Here is a 23,915-nt window from a genome sequence, read left to right as displayed (position 1 = left end):
ACTAATTGTGTGGGTTGGATTTTAAATTTTAAGAATTTTAAATACTTCCATTGAAATTCTTTTAAAATTTTGTGTTTGGATAAAAAAAAGTTAAAATTACGAGGGTGAAAAAAAAATGAATGAAAAAAAATATAATTAATGTGCTAGTTATACGTGTTCCTCTATGTTCGCAGGCCTGAACGATATTTCATTTCAAGACGCTATTTCTCACTAGAAAGAAATTGAAATTCTCGATTTCAAGTTGTTTAAAATTCTGTTTTAAAATTTCAAAATTTTAAATTCTTTACGATAAACATCCAAACAATGAAATCTAGATTGCAAAAATTCAAATTCTCCTGGAGTCATTTGATATTTTTGTTTTATTTTTTTTATATATTCTCGGTTACTTACGAAGCAAATCCACCTGGATTGGATATGCCCGAAGACAAACACTACAGACATCTCAATATTCTCATCATGTATACCACCCAACCCAAACTGATTTCTCTCAATCCCTTCTCATATACTTTTAAATTAAATATGAAAAAAATAATAAAAAAAGTTTGATTAATCTGATTGCATGTCTAACTATTTTACAATTTTAATTAGATCTTTAAATCTGTATTTTTTAATTAATCCTTAACGTAGAGACCTAATTAAAAAATAATTAAAAATTTAAGAATTTAATAATAAATCATAGATCTAATTAAAAATTTAGTAAATAATCAGTCCACATAATAATTAAACGTAAAACGAAATACTTATGACTTGAGGCGATTTCATTCTCATCTCACTTCTCAAATTCTCTTCACCTTTTGTCCGTTCATGTCCTTCCTTTTCTCCTACAGCAAACAATAAAAATTCAAAGTCATAAAAGAAAAATTCAAAGTGTTAAGTTAAAAAAATTTACAACTTTAAAGACATGAATAAAATAAAAAATTAAACTGAAATAATAAAAATTACAAGTTCAATTAAAAAAAATAACAAATGTTACTATTTTCTTTTACTATCGTAACATCTATTACGACTTATATCTTCTCTTTAGTAATAATTTAAAATCACTTCAAATGTAAAAAATCAAATTGTTTTCACTTTTTGGTAAAAGTTCCTCGCTCTAAAAATTTTCCAAAAAAAAAACAACCGAAAAAAGAGAATAGATATAATTTTTTTATTTATAAAATATCCAAATTTCCTCTAAAATTTGTAATTTAATCAAATAATTAGAAATATTTCATTTATAAAATCTTTAATTCAAAATTAAATAATTACACTTTCTGCATTTATATATGTTAACTTATGGCAAACGTACTAATTTTATTACAAGTAGTAAATATTAAAATAAAAGTCCAAGTGTCGAATTCACATGTGAGAATTTGGTTGTATAATGTAAACTTAATTATTAAACAATGAGAAAAAATATAAGAGAAAAAAAATTGTAAGTGTGAAAATTGGGGGTAAAAAAAAGAAGAAGAAAGATAACAAAAAAAAAAGAAATAATAGTTTAAATACGAAAAGATGAAGTTAGAATACAATAATCTTTGATTTCTCGCACGAAAGATCTAGTTTATTTATCATTTTCCCCCAAATTTTTATGCAAGGACAATAATAACAAACCACATTAAGATAAGAAATGCAAAAATTATTGTAGGAAAAACAAATGTCAATCTATTTCTAATAATAAATTTATTTAGATACCTTTTCCGAGTTTTTTAGAAAATAATTATTTTTCAATTCATTATCCTTTAAACATTATATGGATAATCACACCATAATGACAAAAAAACACATAAAAGAATAATAGAAACAGAATTGCACTAAATAGATAATAGGAAAGAATTACAAGAGTTTGGCTTCTAGACTCTCAACAAAAGGGGTTTAGCTTCTTATAGTGATGATAGGCTTTACATTTCAGGGCTAATAGAAGAAGAGACGGGATGACTAATAGCTAAAAAAAAGTGAAATAACTAAGGATGAGAGTTTCTCCTAAAGGATAGACTCAGACTTTGGATAACTCTGAGACTCTGTGTATTTTCCTTATGTTTCATACTTCTTTTATAGGTCTGAGGTAACTTACTTTTCACGCTAACCTCGTGCTAAGTGCAGACTTTCGTGCTAAGTGCGTATCTGGGCTTCCTCGTGGACTTTCTCGCGCTAAGTTTGGGTTGCGCTCTGAGTGAGACTGCACTCCAAGCATGAACTTGCCCACTAAGCGAGAGTGTGCGCTAAGCCTAAACTTGTCCGCTAAGCAAGGGTGCACGCTAAGCCTGTATTGCTTGCTGTTCAATCCTTTTTCAATGTTTTTTCTTTCAGATTTTTTATTAATTTCCTTTAAAGTGCTGAAAATCTTTTTCTTTTGACTTATGCTAATAAAAAATTATAAAAATATTAATTTATTTGTTATTTTATTAAAATCGATAATAAAGTGAATAAATTATTATCATTATTAATCAAAATTGACTATTAAATTAACTCAAATTTCACAATTATAAATATATTTTTCTCCAATTATATTTTAAAAATATAAATTTAGAACTAAACATGAAATATATATATTTTCCAACAAATGAAAATTGAAACATAAAATTAGTTTGAATCTCATGTAACCATAAGCTCACCACAAACAAACAAGTTTAATCTCACTAAATCCGAAGTACAATTTAAGACACCAAAACATAATATAATAGTTTAAAAAAAATAGTACCTGCATTGGCAAAAAGACAATGACTTTTCCGCAAAAAGTAGTCCTTGAAAGAAATGACTTTTCTAAGCCTTCCATATATGCCATGAATTTCTGCAAAGTAACAAAGATCACAGATTGTTAACTACCACTAAAAACATAATTTTACTATAGTAATTCCTAAAGATATGATGCTAACTATAATAAATGTTCACATAAAAAAAAAAAAACTAGTTTGAATCTCACTAATATAACCATATACCAAATTGAATCTCTCTCTCTTTTTTTTCTTTTCTTTTTACTTTATCAAGTCTACCGAATTGAATCTCACTAATATAACCAATGTATACCAAATTAAATCTCACAGGATACAAAGTAAAATTTAAGACACCAAAATACAAGACAATAATTTGAAAGCTAAATTTAGAAAATAGCCCCTTCAATAACAAATAATCCCTGCATCATCAAAAATAGTTGCCACTTGAATGTCACAACTGAAGCTCATCTATCATTGTTGTTGCATGATGAGAAAACAGGAAAGATATTAATATAACCAAAAACACAAAAACAGCTATCTATAAACAGATGGTAAAATTTACACAGACCATGATAATCTGCTTTTTACCAACATTTATATAATATTAGCTTTCCCTTAGCCATCTATGACCCAATTATTTTCCATAAATCTCCATTTTATATTCAAATATGTATTAATATGAATCAAACAAGAACAACAGTAGGAGATTCAATGCCAGTAATGCACATCAATGCCTTCCATATATATTATCAGTGCAGACGTAACAATCATGCCAGAGGCAGAATACAAAACTACCTTAGTAAATAAAAGATAGTCTTAGGAGTGATGTAGTAGGTTAGATAAATCATATGAACTATGGCAGAGCATGGTTTATGGTCTCTACAATCCGAAACGGCCTTTGCAAAATCATTTGTCATTTATAAACTTGAACTTTAAATCATTTTTAGATAAAATACGTGTTTTTTTCTTTAAGTAATTTCCGAAATTTATTGATATTTTTTTTATAGATATATGAATTGTATCACTGTACATATAAAATCAACATATGTTAGTTAAAATTAGATGAAAAAATGTTACATAAAAAATATAATATTTAAATTTAGGGTAACATTTTCATGAACATAATCATTTTAATCTTATTAGTTCAATATTAACCATATTTGTCATACTCTAATTTTATCTGGATTAAAAAAAAAGTAAAAAAAAAAACAGAGAAAACAAAAAAATAAAGAAAAGAAAAAAGAGATAAAAAAGAAAAGAAAAAAAGAAGAAAGAAAACGTAATAGAAAAAAAAACGTAAAGAAATGAGAAGAGAAAAAAAAAGAAAACGTATAAAAAATGAAAAGAAAAAAAGAAAGAAAGAAAAAGAAGGAAAAAAAGAAAGAAAACGTAAAAAAAAAGTGGAAAATAAGTAAGAAGCAAAAAAAAAAAAAGGAAACAAGAAAACGTAAAAGAGAGAAAAAAATGAAAAAGAAAAAAAAAGAAGAAAAAGTCTAAAATTTTAGAAAAAATAATAACTAATAAAAGAAAAAAAATACATTTTATAATCTATTAAACTCTTAAAGAGAATTGATTAGATCATGAGACAACATAAGATAAAAGTAAAAAGAAAAAGGAATAGCATGGAGGTGAAGGGAGAGACCCCTCTACCTGTTCCCCCTCCTCTCCCAATTCCAAGGTTCCTCCCTCTTCTCCACCCATATAAAAAAATAGCTCATCCCTTCTCTCATTGCAGACGCACCTTTCTACGCAGCAGCATTCTTTCAAGAACTCAAACAGTAACCTCTTACTTTTTTTTTTCTTTTTTCGAATTTATTAAGAATAATGCGCCATTGAGCAAAGGGGTTTTATTTGTTTGTTCGAAAGCCACCATTGTCGGGGCTTGATTTGAAGTTGTGTGACATTATTATTAAAGCTTTGCAGCATCAAACAATTGATGTTTACAACTTGTTTTTATTACATGCACCTTTTTCTTTTCGTTTTGGGCGTGGTCGGTTTTAGCAAAATCTGAAACAAAATAGAAACGTTCTTCACACCAGGTCTTTCATACATGCACCCCTTTTTTGTTCTGGGCCTAGTTTGAAATAAAATGAACACAACTATTTACACCACTTTTTTCTAACACATGCACCTTTTTCATTTTGGACACAATCTATTTATTTTGTAAAATTTAAAACAAAATAAAATGAATGGTTACACCTTCTTCTTTATATGTGCATTTCTGTCACTTAGAATGGTGACTAGACTCACCATGTCAGTACTCTATCAATTGACTAATTCCAAATGAATCCTTTGACTTTGAAAATCATTTTTTTTTTAGCACACTTAATTTAAAGGTAACGTCTTCATGACCAAAGTGTGGGATATTAATATTTTCTTCGTGTGTAAACAACTTCTGAATCTTTTTTCTCAAATCATAGACTATTTTTTTTTTTGATATTTTTCTTAAATAAAGGTTGAACACGACTCCCAAAGTTTTTTATTTCTTGGAAAACAATTTTTTATTTATTTCACCATCCTATTATAACTACGACAATATCATTTAAATTTTTGAATTCTAATACCATCCAAAATGATAGCGAGTTTCACGCTTACGCATCCTACATAACTGGGTAATTTTTTTAAAAATGCGACTTCAAGTTGGGCTTTAAAATACAATGTCATAATTTTTTAAAAATAAAATATAAAATATTTTGAGTCATATTTGAAACATAATTTCAGTATTTTTTAAATGTAAAATACTTGAAATTGTGTTTCAAATTACAATTTCAATATTAAAAAAAAAATTACAGTTTTAGATCATATTTTAAAAGACGACTTTTTTTTATATGAAGTGGTGATTTAAAATAAGTTTATTCATATTTTATAATATTTTCAAAATTTATTTACTTTTTATAATTTTTTTTTAAAAATTACCCTAGTTATGTAAATTTGCTCGGTGGGAAGCTTTAGCTTGAGTCATACCGTAACCTTGTCCGCTACAATGGGTTGCTGAAAATAAAATCTAGTTCTCTTATCGTTTTCAACCTCATTTACAAAAAAACAAAAAAGTATATATATAAGCGTGAAATTGGTGTGTTAGCCATGGATCTTCAACAACGACCACTGAAACTTCACTTTTATTCCTTACCTGTCACAGGGGCATTTGATCCCTCTCTGCAACATAGCAACACTCTTCGCCTCACGCGGGCAGCACGTGACGGTGATTACCACTCCCTCCTACGCCCAAATCCTTCGCAAATCCAGCCCTTGGAGGCTGTTACTGCTGGGGTTCCGATGAGAGATGCATGGGATTGGGGTGGAGGTGGGTGCCACAGAGTGGCTTGGCATTAGTTATGGGGAGAGGGAGAAGCTGGTGAATGGTGAGCAGAGATAGCATTCAGAGGTTGATGGACGATTCCGATGAAGCTCACAACATCAGAAGCCGCTCAAAAGGCAAAACAGGCTCTTCAGGAAGGACAAAGAAATGTAATCCAGTTGTAAAATTCTGTTCGTATTTTGAGTTTTTTAAAGACATTTTTGTTCTTTGTGTAATTTAATTACTATTTTGCCCATTGAGATAGAAAGAGAATTGTACTCGTTAATATTTATATATTTAAATTATTTTTTTAGTGAATTTAAATTAATATTTTTAACCTAATTCCTCTACAGTACTAATTGGCCGTATCCTCCTTGAGTCTTTTTCAAGATTTGGGATTTTTTTTATTCTCTTTGTACCCTTCCTTTTAATATTTGTTATTTTTGGTTGGCTCTATTTAGGATTGCGGTGGTTTACAGTGATAGATTATATTGATCTTGACTTGATAAGGGATATGTGGATTTACGTCGTAGAAGTCCTGCAACCTCATCATCCACCCGATCCCCATTGCCCATCTTCACTTTCAGCTTCTGTTCTCTTTTGGGAAAATTAAAAATTCTAATCCAGATTTGATAGCAGAGAGAGAAGGACACGCAACAATCGGATGAAAGGGAATTACAACAACCACTAAATCAAAAAACTAACTCTTTAATCATTTGTCAGTCATTCTAATTAATGATTTATGTTAACAAAAGGTCGAGATACTAAGACAATTTTATGTTCATGACTATTTATATTTAAAATAGTTAAGGGGTAAAACAATACAAAAACAACTGTCTATTAAAATATATTTAACTGTCCATTATAATATTCATAAATCCAACGGTCAATAAATTATTTTTTATTACCTCACCACCCAACACAAATTTGATTCGTTGACCATCCTAGCCTACGCCTACTCTAAATTGTTAATGTAGACACAGTCTCCATTGATTCTAGAAACAAAGGCGTCATTAGCCAACTTACATGTTTTGTCTTGTCCTCCTGTTTTAAAAAATATTAGCTTTCATTCACATAGAATTCAACAACAAAAAATATTTGATAAAATCTAACAAAAAAAAAATTTGAATTTTGGTTTATATTTTTAATTCTAAAAATTTCTTATTAGCAAGCCACCACAGTTACATCTATCAAAAAACAACTAAAAGGATTATTGAAATTAATTCAATATGGAAGAAAAAAAAAATCTGTTGATAAATGAATTCCAAATTGACTCATTCAAATTTCTTGGGTTTACTTTGTTTAATTAACTGTTTTTCCACCTAATTCCATATGTGGAAGAAACGAATTCTCCTAACTTCACCTTTTCTGTAAGTCAGTCTGTAACATGCATCAATAAAATGGACAAGTGTCTTTAACACAAGAACTTCAGTGTTTATCACATATGGATGGAGCGAAGGTGGATCGATCAACGACAAGAACCATGGTTTATCAAAACTTGTTTCCAAAAAAGTTTCAAGTATAAAGTAGCATGCAAAGGAAAAAAGCTGAAGGCAAAAGAGTTTTCTGTTCTGTTTTATCAAAATGGACTTGAAAGAACAGCCACTAAAACTTTACTTCATTCCATACCTGGCAGCGGGTCACATGATCCCTCTATGCGACATAGCCCAATTCTTCGCCTCACGTGGCCACCACGTGACCATCATCACCACCCCTTCCAACGCCCAAATCCTTCACCAGTCCAAAAACTTGCGCGTCCACACCTTCGAGTTCCCTTCTCAAGAAGCAGGCCTCCCTGACGGCGTCGAAAACATATTCACCGTCACCGACCTCGAAAAATTCTACAGAATCTACGTCGCCGCCACCATACTGCTCCGCGAACCCATCGAGAGTTTCGTGGAGCGGGACCCACCGGACTGCATAGTCGCCGATTTCATGTACTACTGGGTGGATGACTTGGCAAACAGGCTCCGCATCCCTAGGCTGGTCTTCAACGGATTCTCCCTCTTCGCCATTTGCGCCATGGAGTCCGTCAAAACGCACCGCATCGATGGTCCCTTCGTCATTCCAGATTTCCCTCACCACATCACCATCAACTCAGCCCCACCCAAGGACGCGCGTGATTTCTTGGAACCCCTTCTCACGGTGGCGCTCAAGAGCAACGGTTTCATCATCAACAACTTCGCCGAGCTTGACGGTGAAGAGTACCTCCGCCACTACGAGAAAACCACGGGCCACAGGGCCTGGCACCTTGGCCCAGCGTCCCTCGTTCGCAGAACCGCTCTGGAGAAAGCAGAGAGGGGCCAGAAGAGCGTGGTGAGTGCGAACGAGTGCCTGAGTTGGCTCGACTCCAAGCGAGACAACTCGGTGGTGTACATAAGTTTTGGGACCCTCTGCTATTTTCCGGATAAACAGCTTTACGAGATTGCATGCGGGATGGAAGCATCGGGTTATGAATTCATATGGGTGGTTCCGGAGAAGAAAGGGAAGGAAGACGAGAGCGAGGAAGAGAAGGAGAAGTGGCTGCCAGAGGGTTTTGAAGAGAGGAAGAAGGGGATGATTATCAAGGGGTGGGCCCCACAGGTGCTGATTCTGGAGCACCCTGCTGTCGGTGCGTTTTTGACGCATTGTGGGTGGAACTCCACGGTGGAGGCGGTGAGTGCTGGGGTTCCCATGATTACGTGGCCGGTGCACAGCGATCAGTTCTACAACGAGAAGTTAATAACACAGGTGCGGGGTATTGGGGTGGAGGTGGGTGTAGAGGAGTGGACCCTCAGTGCTTATTTCCAGAGTCAGAAGCTGGTGGGAAGAGATCGCATAGAGAAGGCTGTGAGGAGGCTCATGGACGGTGCTGCTGAGGCTCAGCAAATCAGACGCCAAGCACTAAACTTTCAGAAAACGGCTGCAAATGCTGTTCAAGAGGGTGGCTCATCATACAATAACTTAACCTCCCTCATTCATTATCTTAAACAATTCAGAGACCGTAAATCTTAAAATTACAAGGCTTTTCTATATTAATAGTTATTGGAAATAAACTGGATTTTTAAATCCATTATTCTCATAAATAATGAATAAATATTGTATATATTTCTTCATAAATTTTTCTCTTGACAATTTTTTCTGTTTATTTATGATTGTGATTGAGAAGAGATGAGATAGAATACTTATTTGTTTGATTCCTTTTTAATTATTACTTCCATCAAGTAATAATTACTTGTAAAAAAATTTCCTATTTAATTCAATTATAATTTAGTTCTTAATTATTAATTATTTATTTATTAGTCCTTACATAAATCAAATGTCTTTGAAACATTAATTCTAACATTCTTCCACTTGAGTCATATAATATTATTAAACATTATGGACTAAATAAATAAATAGATTAAACTAACATAATACACATTAAAATGACTAAATTATTTTATATATTAGGTATATCATAATTTCAATATTAAGAATAAAAACTAATTCGAGTCATAACGATTGTATATCACTTAATCAATATAGTCATTTTTACGTAGTACAAATTAAATTTTCCCTTAATATAATCCTTAGTTAGGAATATATAATTGGTCTAACATAATGTTTTTATTAAAGGCAAAAACTAGTAATATTACTCTAATACAGATATACATCCAAACACAGAGTACAGGTAATTTAAAACATATCATAAATGAGCTTAGAATGTATCTAAATACACAAGATAAATTATGCTTCATGATCATTAATAATAATAATAGCAATAATACACATACTTTCAGTATATTTTATAGATATCTTGAACGTTAATTCCTTTATTAAAAGGTCATCTATCATAAGGTTTGTAATAATATATTATATTTATACCCTTTATTTCTAAACTTCTTCTTTCACAACAAAATATTTTAATTTTATATGCTCCCTTAGAGTACTCGTGGTTATTAGAAAAATATTGATGCTGAGTTATAGCAATACATTTTGAATGGCTTACCAATCATGCACCCTTCTTAGCTCCTAAATTTTTGCAAAAAAATATCGCTGTAACTTCACCACCTTGTAATTGGCGGCCAGTTTGTAAATCAGATTTCAATATGGAATTGAGTTACGTGTAATATTATATGGGATTAAAAAAATTACAAAATCATTCTTATTTTCATAAACCAATAAAATTAATCAGTCCTTGAATAGTGGGTGCAACATCTGAACCGTTCATATCAACTATGGCACGGTGCCAAAGTTTTTTCAACTGTGACACCCTAGCCATCGTCCTTGAACTATTGGTTTAAAAGATTGTTTAATTATCCAAATAGATCGGCAACTCAATCAAACTTGCTATTTGGGGTCAAAAGGTTTACTGTGATTTAGCTGACTTGGTTTGTTCACATTAAGAATGGTGGCGGCTAGAAAATAAGCCAGAGTGCTATTCGACACAGCCATGTGGCAACTTCCTACTGTTCGATAGTCCCTATATTTTTCCTATAGTCAATGGCCTGGAAAGTAACATCATGTGCTGTTGATGAAACAAAAACTCAAATAAATTGTCAAATCCAGAGTTGCTGACTTAAATTTCATCAAGTATATATAAAGTTGCTTAAGATAGTGGTGTGATATTTGAACATCAAAAAAAATATTATAAAAATAATTCAAGTCCCACGACTAAAACTAATCTTACATTAAAATATATAAATGAGAGACAACTCTTATTCCTTAAATTAATTTTTGGAGTTGAATTAGATCTCTAACATTATAAACTCTTAGATGGTATTAGAGTCCTATTTTCAACAAAATATTAACATTTAATAAATATTTTTTATTTTTTTTTCTATTACATTATATAATGGATCTTTTCAATTAAATATGTTTTCTTTTATCTTATTTTTCTCAAGGTATATACACTTTTTCAATGTTTAAAAATTAATTTCTATTAAATCATCATGTTTGAAATTAGTCACTTTCTTAATATATGTATATATGGTTTGTACTTTTTTTTAATCACTTAATTAAAAATTTTGGCTTTTCCATAGGATTATAAGACTAATTTAAAATTTAATCATATTTAAATTTTTTATTCATTTCCAATATTATGTAAGAATCAAACTTAAGTATATATTTTCTCAAAAATTTAACTACTTTGATTGGGTCATAAGACTTATATTTTGACAATGTTTAAAATTATTAAAGTACATATATTTATTTTAAAAACTTACTTGTATTAGATAAATCACACCTCTCGACTTAAATTTTGTTTTTGTGAAGGAATTTTTTAAATATAACATATTGTCTATGAACAAAATCTTTCATATTTGATAATAAAATCCAACATATATATTTTTTTTAGACATGATCGAGTTCGTTTCTTACTATTAGACTATTGACACCTCGATCCACAGTTGTTTAGGAATTCAGATCCTCTCCTACCGTATACGGCACAAGTATAACTAGATTTTGTAAATTAATAATCGTAAATTAAATACGAATACGATAATTCTTAAGTGAATGTTGTATAAGCGTCAGTATCTATTGTTGGTTGTATTTTTTCCATTTGGAGCACTATGCTACAGCAAAATATTCTCTTGTATAAAACAGTACTAGTATGAGGAAGACAAATGCAATTAAGAGTTATATTATCTTCTGAAGCGTGAGGGCGATGGAGGAAAGAAAGCCACTCAAACTCTACTTCATTCATTTCCTAGCAGCGGGTCACATGATCCCTCTCTGCGACATGGCCACACTCTTCTCCACTCGCGGCCACCACGTCACCATCATCACCACCCCCTCCAACGCCCAAATCCTCCGCAAATCCCTCCCCTCCCACCCTCTCCTCCGCCTCCACACCGTTCAGTTCCCCTCCCATGAGGTGGGTCTTCCCGACGGCATCGAAAACATCTCCGCCGTCTCCGACTTGGACAGCCTCGGCAAGGTGTTCAGTGCCACCGCCATGCTCCAACCCCCCATCGAGGACTTCGTGGAGCAGCAGCCACCCGATTGCATCGTCGCCGACTTTCTCTTCCCCTGGGTGGATGACTTGGCCAAAAAGCTTCGCATCCCCAGACTTGCCTTCAACGGCTTCTCCCTCTTCACCATCTGCGCCATACACTCCTCCTCCGAGTCTTCCGATTCTCCCATCATTCAGAGTCTCCCTCACCCCATCACCCTCAACGCAACACCGCCAAAGGAATTGACCAAATTCCTTGAAACCGTGCTGGAGACAGAGCTCAAAAGCTATGGCCTCATCGTCAACAGCTTTACGGAACTCGATGGAGAAGAGTACACCCGCTACTACGAGAAAACCACGGGCCACAAGGCTTGGCATCTTGGCCCTGCCTCTCTAATAGGCAGAACCGCTCAAGAGAAAGCAGAGAGGGGACAGAAGAGCGTGGTGAGTATGCACGAGTGTGTGGCTTGGCTTGACTCAAAGAGAGAAAACTCGGTCGTCTACATATGCTTCGGAAGCCTTTGCTATTTCCAGGATAAACAACTATACGAGATAGCATGCGGGATCCAAGCATCGGGACATGATTTCATATGGGTGGTTCCGGAGAAGAAAGGGAAAGAGCATGAGAAGGAGGAAGAGAAGGAGAAGTGGCTGCCCAAGGGTTTTGAAGAGACAAATGAAGACAAGGGGATGATTATAAGGGGATGGGCCCCACAGATGATTATACTTGGGCACCCGGCCATTGGTGCCTTCCTCACGCACTGCGGCTGGAACTCGACGGTGGAGGCGGTGAGTGCGGGGATTCCGATGCTGACTTGGCCTGTGCATGGAGAACAGTTTTACAACGAAAAGCTGATAACAGAGGTTAGGGGGATTGGGGTGGAGGTTGGAGCTGTGGAGTGGACCCCCATTGGGATTGGTGATAGACTCAACTTGGTCACCAGAGATCATATTCAGAAGGGTGTCAGACGCTTGATGGACGCTTCTGATGAAGCTCTAGAAATTAGACGGCGAGCAAAAGACTTTGCCCAAAAGGCCAGACAAGCTGTTCTAGAAGGAGGTTCATCTCACAACAATTTAACGGCCCTGATTCATCATCTTATACTTCTCAGGCACGCCAGGCTTCTCGCTTAATCAAATACTCATTAATATATGTATTTTTCGCATTTAGTTGCTTCTTCAATGGTCATAAATGCATCCACATTGATAAGGAAAACCTAAAAAAATAAACTGGTATATGATTACTGATTGATTGTAACACGTATTTTTCATTAATCAGAAAAGAAACATACGTATTTTTCTTTGTTACCAAAGTCTCTTACGTCAATGACACAATTTCTAAGTTTGTTGCCCTGCTCGTTAATATATTTGGCTGCGTTGACCCCGTCTAGTCAGTCGGGACATTCAAATCTTACTATGATTTACTTCGATGTTGATGTTTTATAAATATTTAAATGGAAAAATTAAAAAATTACACAAAATTATACTAGTACGTACTGGGTAAGGACTTCAATAGTTATATAGATTGCTTTACTCAAATGCAAAATGTTTTGCTAAATTTTTCATTCAAGTATTGTCTTTCTTTTTATTTCCTACGGTGATACTTGTTTGAGCTCGCAAAAAGCATGTGTGGTCTTGGGCAGATACCTATCTATTGCTATATTTGCACCGTAGCTACTTTGGTGAGTTCAAAGCTTTGAATATTTAGATATACTCAATAGTCAATTTTCTCAACTCTCTTTGTCTATAAGCAGTTAAGCACATTAAGGCAACAGGTTTTCTCTCTTTTCTCCTAAGAAACACAAAGCAAAAAGTATCTTTCGATCAGTTTTAAGAAGAAACACAGTTCACCAGTAACCCGAGATGACCTTTCTTTCAAATTACTGTGTTGTTTGTGCTATCTGCTAGTAATGGTTGCCTCTTTCTCAGATATTAATAAAATTAATGATAAAAACAATAAAAATTTGTTGGCATGTTCCAACCCCCATTGCCTAACAACTGTGGTTATTGGGACTTTTACCCCCATACGAGGAGGATGAAAATAAGGTGTATTCCTCCCATTTGCTTATCCACATTCTGGTCTATTTCACTTGCCTGATATCATTTTAACAGGTGTCAGAACCAGACCAGAAAAGTAAAATAATAAGGTTGATGTGCAACACTTGTTATTCTATATGTTGCTGAGTTTGTCTACATTTCTTTCTTTCTCTTAAACCTTTGGCTACTGAAATGTCTTCTGGCTTTTCAAACATTTAGCATGGAAAAGTGGATGATGAGGAAGCTCACAGGCATGATGAGCCTTAATTAGTGACCTAAGAAAGTCCATTCCCTATCTTGTCTCAACAAGGATATTCTGATGTATTTAGCTTTGTTCTGATCTAGGATAACATTACTGTTTTTTCCAGAGATACTATGTTTATTCCTACTTTTATCACGTTCTGGGATCAGTTTTGTTTTCTTGGGTTTAATTATCTTCCCTTACTTTTTCAGTACTCATATCAGTATTAGCAGACCACAAGTAGATAAGACATCCTAGATTCAAATTTGTAGTATATAAGATAAACTAGATCGTCGACTCTTGCGTTGCAAGGGCTTGTTGTAAGAGGCATTTTACAAAAATATATATTATGTTCATATAATGATGTATAATTTTATAGTGAAATGCAGCAATCATAATTTTTATTTCATCATAATTAAAATAATTTAAAAATTGTCAAATCATAAAAATTGAATTTTTTTTAGAAAGATAACTTGTCAGATATATTTATTTAAGATGTGCAATCATGTATGATGTGCATAGATTTCATGCAGAATTATGAGTTGTTTCCATAAATAGCATGACTAATTAACGAAAGCCTCATCCTTTGATTGCGGAGATAATGAGTAACCAACAAAATAGATATGCATTGTCATTGTTTGAAACACGAAAACATAAACTTCTGGCATTAATATTTGGAGAAGATTCTTGCTTTATATATATTAAGATTAAGATAGGAACAATAAAGAAAGACAAGGAGATATATAACACAGCCAACCTTCTGGTTAGTAACCAAGTACAAGCAAGAAAAGCTCCTGATATTTAGAAAATCTGAACTATCCCCTTTAACAACCACTAAAAGCCCTTTATTTCTTGAACAAAATTGGATCAATTTGAAAATCTTATTTTATTTTTCTGGTCTGGTGCTGGCACCTGTTAAATAATATTAAGCAATGGATCAAAGTCTTTTAAGTAAAGGGTAAAATAGATCAGACTGTGTATAAGCAAATGGGAAACTGAATTTTGTTTTAAGAAAATAGTTTCAAAGATTAAATTAAAAAAAGGTCACTTAACATTTTGTGGTAGATAGCGACATGGTTAAAGGAAAATATTAAGTGACCTTTTTTAATTTAATCTTTGAAACTATTTTAAAAAAAAAAAATCAGTTTCCCATTTGTTTATACACACTCTGATCTATTTTACCCATTACTTAAAGAGTCTGATATCCATTGCTTGATATCATTTAACAGATGCCAGAACCAGACCAGAAAAATAAAATAATAAGGTTGATGTACAACACTTGTTATTCTATATTGCTGAATTTTTCTAGATTTCTTTGTTGCTATTGTACCTTTGGCAATTGAAATGTCTTCCGGCTTTTCAAACATTAGGATGGAGAAGTCAGAAGTGGACGATGGTGAAGCTCAAAGACATGATGAACTTTGCGACGTAAGAAAGTTCATTCCTAATTCTTTCTCAGCAAGCATATTCTAATGTCTGATATAGCTTTGCCCTTTTCTAATATAACATTCCTGTTTTTACTGAGAGTTAGAAGTTAGAACTAAACATGGTTTATTCCTACATTTGTCAGACTCTGATCTGTTTTGTTTTCTCTTGGGTTTATCTTACCTTACCTAATTACCTTTTCAGTACTATGACACTGACACTAACTAATCATTACCGTACGTATAGCAGCTCACAAGTAGATTAAACTTCCTAGAATTAAATTTGAAGTAATAAATAGGAGCAAAAAAGAAAGACAAGGAGATCTATAACACAGCAACAGAGAGCCAACCTTTCTGGTTGGTAACCAAGTACAAGTGGAGGAAGAAAAGCTTCTGCTATTAAAAAAATCTGATCCATCCACTGTAACAACCACTAACAGCCCTTTTTTCCTTGAAGTACTAAAATTGGATCAATTTGAAAATCCTATTCTTGTTCCCTAATGATTTCATGCGAGAGTTGTGTTAGTAATCTTCAGGCTGCAGTACCTCAAGCAATATTTTATTTGGGATGACCAAATACATAATATATCACAAAAGAAAATTTTCTTTTATATATCTTTTATTATTTTAAAATTTTATACGTTAAGAAAAATAATCACTTTATAAATTCATAATTTTGATAATCATTTAATACATAGAATCACATAAGTAGAGCGATTTTATCTGTAAATTAAAATTTTGTAAACACCTACACAAAACTTTCACACTAATTGGAAGAGTGATTCTGATTGTACTAAAATCAACACAACTAAAAAAAGATTGCAAGTTAATTACATTATAATACATTTACATGAAAAAAAAAACTAATTCCTCTCAACTTGACTCGGAGAAACTTCCCACGAGGCATCACGTTCTTAGCTCTCATAACATACTATCTCGTGGAGTCATATCCTTTGTTGAAGTAAATATAGTCTTTTAAGTGGCAGTGCTAAAATTTTCGGTGTAGTTCCTTTTCGACTTTGCCCTACTGAACAGATCTTGGCCTTGCCTCTCCGCACATTCTATTATCTAAGTAATAAATCAATATATAACTTAAATTACTAACTATATTAACCTCTATTCAAATTTTGACGGCTGTTCTTTTTTAAGATTTTTTTGGTCTTTTTTGTCAAAAACAAATATTTTTATAACAATGATAAATTTTCTTAGATGAATGCATTAGAAATGTATTGAAATAAATTTTATTTTAAAAATATTTATTAAAAAATAAATTCAACTAATATTGTAAATAAAATGTTTCTAAATTTTTTTATTACATAAAAAATCTTCAATTATGCCAGACAAAAAACACAAACCCGTGCAGTCTACCTGAACCTATCTTGTCTTTGACGAAAAATATGTACTTTGATTAGATGTAAACATTATCTGATTTTTTAAATAAATATTTGGTTGGATATATATCTATTTGCATGTCCTTACTTATTATATGATATTTTATTTAAATAAATGTATTTTTAGGTTTTTTATCAACTCATATTAGCTGTTAGTTTTGTTAAAATGTTAATATTATTAACAAATAAATTTTTAATAATTTAATATAAAATAATTAATTTTTACATAATACATAATAAATATAAATTCTATTAAAATGGAAACGGATAGGAACATGAATATTGGTCTCCAATTTTCAAATATCCTATAATAGTTCATGACTTGACTTGCTTAAAAAATCAGGATTTGAATGAATTACTTTATCTGTTTGAATACTTTTATTATTTTTTAGAGAATATAAATAACTAATTATTTTATCTTAATATAAAAATATTTTTTAAAACAAATATATTTCAAATATGCATGAAAATGAAAGTAACTCGTGTAAACAGAAGGATATCATACTAGTTTTTACTTATATTTCAATCCAAAAGTAAAACTGTGTAAGTGTGAACTTGAAAGTAATAGTAAGTCCCCAATCTATAATAACTAATAAGTATTCAGTTATAAATAAATAAACATCAGAAAAAAGGATCATTTTAATTTTTAACGTAATACTACAAAAAATAATTTTGATTGTTTATAGTAGTATTAAAAAAACCTTTTCACATACACGTATGAAACGGAATTTGTAGTAGTAAATACTGGTAGGTGAAGAGCATCTAAAAAACGATAAATTGAGCTTCGATTCTCATCCCCAGATGACAGGACAGGTTCCGGTACGCTACAGGGTCCTATAATAAAGCAATGCAATCTGAGTGAGTGGCTGTTAAGTTCAGAATCAGAGTTGTCTAGCACGATGATATGGAGTCACTCAAACTCAAAGTCTACTTCATCCATTACCTTGCAGCAGGTCATGATGACATGCATGATCCCTGAAGTTGATGCTGGAGTCACAGCTCAAGAAGCAAGTTGGTGAGCGGAGATAGTATTGAGAAGGCTGTGAGGCGGTTGATGGACGGTGGTGATGAAGCTCTAGAAATCAGACGGCGTGCAGAAGAGTTTGTAAGAAAGGCCAGAGAAGCTGTTGGAGAAGGGGCTTCATCCTACAACAATTTACCGAACCTGATTGATGATCTTCTGCGGCTGAAGGACACCAAGGCTTCAGCTTCTCCGCTAGTTAATTATTAAATGGAAAATGCTATTCATATATCCATTTTTGGCATTTAGTCTGTGTCTAGCTTTCTGGTTCTTCATTGGTGATAATTATAGGCCTCTAAATGCAATGGACCAAATAGATGGTGAAGAAAGGCCCAAAAGGCTATAAACAATTTATTTTTATTAGATATTTAATATTATTATGTATTTTCTTTTAATTTTGAATTTCCTAAACTAGATGTTGACCCATGGATGCATGGTTGGTTGATGCTCTTTTCCTCTTGGTTTCTTTTTTTTTTTTTTTTGGTTGGAGACTTTTTAACATTGTGTAGCAATTGTTAAAGGGATATGAAGGAAGAATATTAATCTTTATGCTTTATCATTTCCCTCTTAATTTTATTAATGGTAGTTTTGTAGCTTCATCTACATGCATCGACAGAGATAAGGGGAAAAAAGAAGTTGGAGCTACCCATGATTTCTTCCTACTTTTATCACGGTTTGATCAATGCTGTTTTGATGCTATATAGCATATCGGTATGCATGTGTTAGCAGATCACAAGTAGATTAGACATCCTACAATCAAATTTGTAGTATATAAGAGAAATTAATAGGAGCAAAAGAGAGGCTAGGAGATCTATAACCCAACCAAAGAGATCGAGCCGATTTTCTGGTTAGTAACCAGGAAGAAAAGCTCGTTATTAAGAAATTAAAATCTGAACATATATGCTTTCAAGTGTTCATTGATTTTGCATATATTAGAGCAATTTATATTATATTGTTATTGATGCTTTGGTGAGAAAAAGGTTTTGCTAGCAGTTGCTTAGAAAGTACCTAAAAATCTTATATTATATCATATCAGTGTGGTTTATTTAAGGAACAATTAAATACCTGAATTTCACACCTTCATATACGTGGTATTTCATATAAAGTATTTTCTTTGAATTTAAATTTCATTTTAAAAATTATTCTTATTGCTAGATCATGTCATAAAAAGGTCTAATTCAAGAGTATTAAAACATAAAAAAAGTCATTATTTGAGGAATATTCAAACATATATTTAAACATTTTTTATTATAAATTTAGTTATGTAAAATAAATACTGTATTTTTTTAACTGGATAGCCAAATCGGTGTCAAGTTCAAGTAAACTTCTCATTGATATAATAATAAGCAATACATATCAAATCATTATTCTTGCACATGCAATAAGCAGATCGCATTTCACATTATCCAAGGAACACATCTAGTTGTAGCACTCGAAGCACACTAATATAATGGAAATGGCTGGCTAGCTAGTTTTACTTGGGGCAACCAGGCCATTGGACATCCGGGGGAGAAAGTGTTTTAAGAACCGGATTCCTCTCGAAGAAATTGGTTGGCCTGAGCTCGAATGCAGTGCTCAATAATGGCATTATGGGGAAGTCTTCCTGTGCTGGAACATGATGAATTCCCACAACGTGCCACAGCACAATGTCCTTGTTGTTAATGTCTCTATTCCTGCAATCATTTTCAATTAAAATATAATAAAGTCAGTGTGTAAGTTGTTGAGTTCAATCATACATATATATCTGATCAATTAAGACACTAAAAACTAATTTGAAAGTTTAAAAATAACTAAAAAATAATTGATCATCATATATACTTTTTGGTCCAAACGGCTAAAGTATCATCTCCATGGCTGTGATCAACGTAGAGTCCACCAGCCCACTTCTCAGTCCTATTGTATGGAGTGACCCACACATTGAAATTGGTAAAAGCGCCACGTATTTGTGGATAATCGTCATCTGTGAGAAGAGGATGAGCTGGGATTGCTGGAATCAAACGGTATCCCACATCATTTCCAACAGAGGTTTTCTTGTTAGGATTCACCACTGAAAGCTCACCAGGGCTCAACCCAAGTATTATCTTTGCATCATTTTCAGTCTTGGCAGTTTCAACCTCAGTTGTCCAATAGCTTTTCCTCTTCGAACTTCCATCTGTCACTCTTACAGTCTTCAAACTTGTCTTCTCAAAAGAGTTGGCAACACCATCAATGTCAAGGTCAAGATGGTAAATGTAGAAGTGGTCGTGGTAAACACCAATGCTGTTTGCCGACACCAAGATACCATGTTGATCGCTCTTGATCTCACTCTTGTGCTTAATATCCACTCCCTTAATTTCCAATATACCCGAGAGAGCAATCTGTATTTGAATATATATGTTCAAGGATTAATTAGAGGAGTAGTAATATAATTAGAGACTAGACAAAGCATTTTAATTTTAAAAATTAGATTTTTAATCATCTGTGCTCTCGGGTAAACACATTCAAGCATGCACGCATGCACAGTTCAAATGGCATGCGAGGCAAAGTCCCTCGGGGTTCGTACGTGAATCACGTGGTGTCTATACATTGTACATGATCAACTACAGAAATAATGGATCCTAGTGGACCGTCTATTTTCTTAATAAAATAACATTTCGTAAAGAATAATCAAGACAGTAAATATACCGTTTTTTTAAATGTTTAAATAATAGTAAGATCGATTATAACATTTGTTATTTGTGCTATGGCTTCAATTAATAGATTAAATTTGTTATCCCAACGTGCTATATACATTATAGGAAATTATAATTATACATACCGAGGGTTTGATTGAGCCACTTGTTTTAAACTCCCAATCAATGATGTTATCGTAGTTGCCCACGGTAACAACAGTTCTTACCACTAAGTTGACTTCCGTTCTCGTTTCTTCGAACTGTCAAAAGCCAACACGTAAAATTAATTATTTAAAATCAAAATAATTAATAATACTAGAAAAAAGACAAATGTGTTACTAGCTATCTAGTAAGGAGGATCAGTATTATTAATAATACTACAAAAAAGACACGTACCGATTCATTGGGAATGCCTGTTTCGGTGTGACGCCACATGATGCTGCCATATTGTTCAAAGACACAGATTGCGTTCTTGATGAGTAACGGAGTACCATCAGCAGCGTGAACATATGTATCTAGGAACTGAGCATTCGATGGGCAATCACGGTTGGGCACCAATGAGACCGTGGAGAGACCAAACCCAAACTCTCCAGCATCAAAGAAAGTCTTATAGTAAAAATCATCTGTTGGGTCTTGGTATGGCACAAACAGCTCAGAAATGTAACCTTTGTATAACACTCTACGAGATTTGTGCTTCTCCAAATCATAAATGGATGCCAGTGATATTACAATTCCGGCACGTGGATCAAATCCAATATGGAACTTCCAGTTGGCCCAACTGATCGATCAACAAATTAACGAAATAATAAATACTTGCATGCATAAATAAAGAACATTAATTAGTTACGTAGCTAAGTAGTAAGTACCTAATACTGTGTCCGTTGATTTGGAAGCCTGGACCCTGTGGTTGATGGGTTGCTAGACTATGTTGTCTTGGACCGAATGGTGGGTTCTGATGTGAAAAGCGGTATTCAGTGTTGTCGGCAGTTGGTACTGGTATAATGCCACCGTCGTGATACTGAACGATCTTCATGAGTTCAAGGTCAACCACCATTGTGAGTCCACTGATAGGCCTCACCCAGATATTGGGGCTGCTTTCTTTCATGAAGCATTCCACTCTCACTGTCCTTCTGTCCTTGGTTTCTCCAAACCACCCCATTGTGAATGTGGAACACACCACCTCAGAGAGGTTCAGCCCTCTCTTGTTCACTGACTCAATGAATGGACCGTATTTCAGTGGCAGCTCTATGGCAACGACTTGTTCATCAACGGAAAGGGTAGGGAAGCCATTCCCGGAGTGAATATTGTCGGAGACAATGCGCCTTGCCTTTAGATCAATTAAGATCTCGTGGGTTTGGCTGTTGATTATAACAATGGCCAAGGCTTTGCGAGGGACAGTTATAACAGTTGGTTTGATGGATTCCCATTTGAGGATGGCATCCTTTTCAGGTTCGTCGAGTCCAATGTAGTGGAAGCTCAACCTGTTACTTGAGCTTGGGTACTTGTTTTGGACTATGGTTTGGACAAGACTTATCTCTTGTTTGGTTAAAGGGTCTAGTGGATGTTGAAAATGCAGTGGTGTTACAGACACAACTGCTTGCAAGGACAAGAGTATGAGAGCAGAGAAAAGCATAAGCTTCACCATGGAGGTAGCCATGATATATGAGATCTCAAGCCCTAGCTGGCTTTGCTGTGTGGAGTGGAAGCTCTCCCTTCAGCCCTTAAATACACACTGCCTCCCATTCTATATTATTTTAACCAATAATTTATACCAATTATATCAAACAGAACTTCTCGTGTTCAGTCCATTAAAATCACAACACGTGAATAATTTATGTTTTGCCACTTTTTAAGCCGATAAAATTTGTCTTCCGTATGAAATCATCTGCTACGTTAAATTAATTTTTTTGGGAATTTTTAAACAATTTGAAAAAAAACTGCGTGACAACTGTTTTTGAGAAAAAAAATATAACAATATGTTGGTGAGAGTTGTATATATTTTAAACGAACACTTAATTTTTACTTCAGTGACTTAAATTTCTTTCGAAATTGCTATGAAATAATTTATTATATGCATTGTATTTTGGATAGTACACCATATTTGAATGGGGTTAACTTATTAGCTATTGTTATATGACGACTAATTCTCAGAAGAAGAAGAAATGATGAGTCGACTAATAATTTGTCGTGATAATGTTTAAATAAGGATCCAGATCAATTTTTTAGATTTAAAAATTATTTATGATGAACTACTCAAAAACTTCTAGAATTAGGAAAATAAAATAATTATAGTTAAATAAATTATATCAATATAAAAATATTATGAAATTACATTATTTTAAGTTAATACTGCAATTCTTATAATTTAGTGTTTTTTTTAAACAATAGTATGCCTTAAAACAACGTATAATATTAATATTGAGTTAGACTATCTCCAAATATAACCCGTAGCTAACCCTAAAATTATATTTGATTTAATTTGTATATTTTCCAAATCAAATATAATTAATTATTAGATATATAAAATTGATCTAATAATTGGGAATAAAAATTAAAAAGTGTAAAAAAAGGAAGGAGAGAGAATGTCACGGATTCAAATCTCTACTCACATTTTTTACAAACTAATATATGTCAATAAAAAATAGATTTTTTTTTACTTATTATACAACAAAATATATAATTAAGGGAGAAAAAGAAAATAAAAGAATATAAATGTGAATTTAAAATATAATAAATTATAAGAAGGAGGAGAGAGATTTTGTATAAATTATTGTAAGTGTATTATTTCTAAAAAAATATATAATCAACTATCAAATAGGTTTAGATTATTACTTTCATTTAATAATTAATAATTGATAGAAGACATTTTTTCAGCAAAAAAAAAACTCTTTGTTTCTATTAAATTTAAATAATATAACTATTAAATATTTTAGTATTATTTCAATGATAATGCTTGTCAAATTTTAAGTCAATTAGATTATTATATTGAGATTATATTTTAGTTAATATACACTTATATTTTTAAAATAAATATTAAACATTAAAAAAATCGTTTGATAGTTTCTTTTAGTGAAAACGTTTGATAGTTAATATTTTGTAAATACTTAGACTTAATACAATCTATAAATAAAAAAAATCGAACGATTAAATAGATAAAACTCAATATTTATGAAAAGTTATTGAAGAAAATAACTCTATTACAAACTACTACTCGAATACAAATTATTGTTAAATAACTTAATTCC

The 23,915-nt window shown here is 32.6% G+C and overlaps 3 protein-coding genes and 1 long non-coding RNA gene across 4 annotated transcripts; 2 read left to right on the top strand and 2 right to left on the bottom strand.

The window, feature by feature from the left end:
* Positions 1 to 631: 631 nt before the first annotated feature.
* Positions 632 to 6,300, bottom strand: LOC114393831. The gene is made up of 3 exons (XR_003662612.1): positions 5,824 to 6,300; positions 2,681 to 2,770; positions 632 to 821 (listed from the first exon to the last, which is right to left on the bottom strand). It is a non-coding gene; the product is annotated as an uncharacterized LOC114393831 (long non-coding RNA).
* Positions 6,301 to 7,291: 991 nt separating this feature from the next.
* LOC114393830 (UDP-glucose flavonoid 3-O-glucosyltransferase 7-like) lies at positions 7,292 to 9,115 on the top strand. Its single transcript, XM_028355290.1, has one exon. It carries the CDS (start codon positions 7,576 to 7,578, stop codon positions 8,983 to 8,985), a length of 1,410 nt encoding a protein of 469 aa, XP_028211091.1. The 5' UTR covers positions 7,292 to 7,575; the 3' UTR covers positions 8,986 to 9,115.
* Positions 9,116 to 11,481: 2,366 nt separating this feature from the next.
* Positions 11,482 to 13,240, top strand: LOC114393699 (UDP-glucose flavonoid 3-O-glucosyltransferase 7-like). Its single transcript, XM_028355102.1, has one exon. The coding sequence runs from the start codon at positions 11,618 to 11,620 to the stop codon at positions 13,037 to 13,039; it is 1,422 nt and encodes a 473-aa protein (XP_028210903.1). The 5' UTR covers positions 11,482 to 11,617; the 3' UTR covers positions 13,040 to 13,240.
* A 6,082-nt stretch (positions 13,241 to 19,322) lies between these two features.
* On the bottom strand, positions 19,323 to 22,378 carry LOC114394257 (primary amine oxidase-like). The gene is made up of 5 exons (XM_028355932.1): positions 21,537 to 22,378; positions 21,067 to 21,448; positions 20,817 to 20,930; positions 19,838 to 20,376; positions 19,323 to 19,692 (listed from the first exon to the last, which is right to left on the bottom strand). Exons 1-5 carry the CDS (start codon positions 22,325 to 22,327, stop codon positions 19,494 to 19,496), a joined length of 2,025 nt encoding a protein of 674 aa, XP_028211733.1. The 5' UTR covers positions 22,328 to 22,378; the 3' UTR covers positions 19,323 to 19,493.
* Between the last annotated feature and the right edge of the window lie 1,537 nt (positions 22,379 to 23,915).

The sequence above is a fragment of the Glycine soja genome, chromosome 17 (assembly GCF_004193775.1).
Source record: "Glycine soja cultivar W05 chromosome 17, ASM419377v2, whole genome shotgun sequence".
Classification (NCBI taxonomy): domain Eukaryota; kingdom Viridiplantae; phylum Streptophyta; class Magnoliopsida; order Fabales; family Fabaceae; genus Glycine; species Glycine soja.
The sequence above is the reverse complement of the archived record's forward strand: the minus strand, read 5'-3'. Positions and strand labels throughout refer to the sequence as shown.

Coding starts and splice junctions, on each gene's coding strand:
- LOC114394257 (XM_028355932.1), bottom strand. CDS start 22,327: ATGGCTACCTCCATGGTGAAGCTTATGCTTTTCTCTGCTCTCATACTC. Junction 21,449..21,536: donor ATCAACGGACACAGTATTAG/GTACTTACTACT, acceptor TTGATCGATCAG/TTGGGCCAACTGGAAGTTCC. Junction 20,377..20,816: donor GTGGCTCAATCAAACCCTCG/GTATGTATAATT, acceptor ATTCAAATACAG/ATTGCTCTCTCGGGTATATT.
- LOC114393830 (XM_028355290.1), top strand. CDS start 7,576: ATGGACTTGAAAGAACAGCCACTAAAACTTTACTTCATTCCATACCTG.
- LOC114393699 (XM_028355102.1), top strand. CDS start 11,618: ATGGAGGAAAGAAAGCCACTCAAACTCTACTTCATTCATTTCCTAGCA.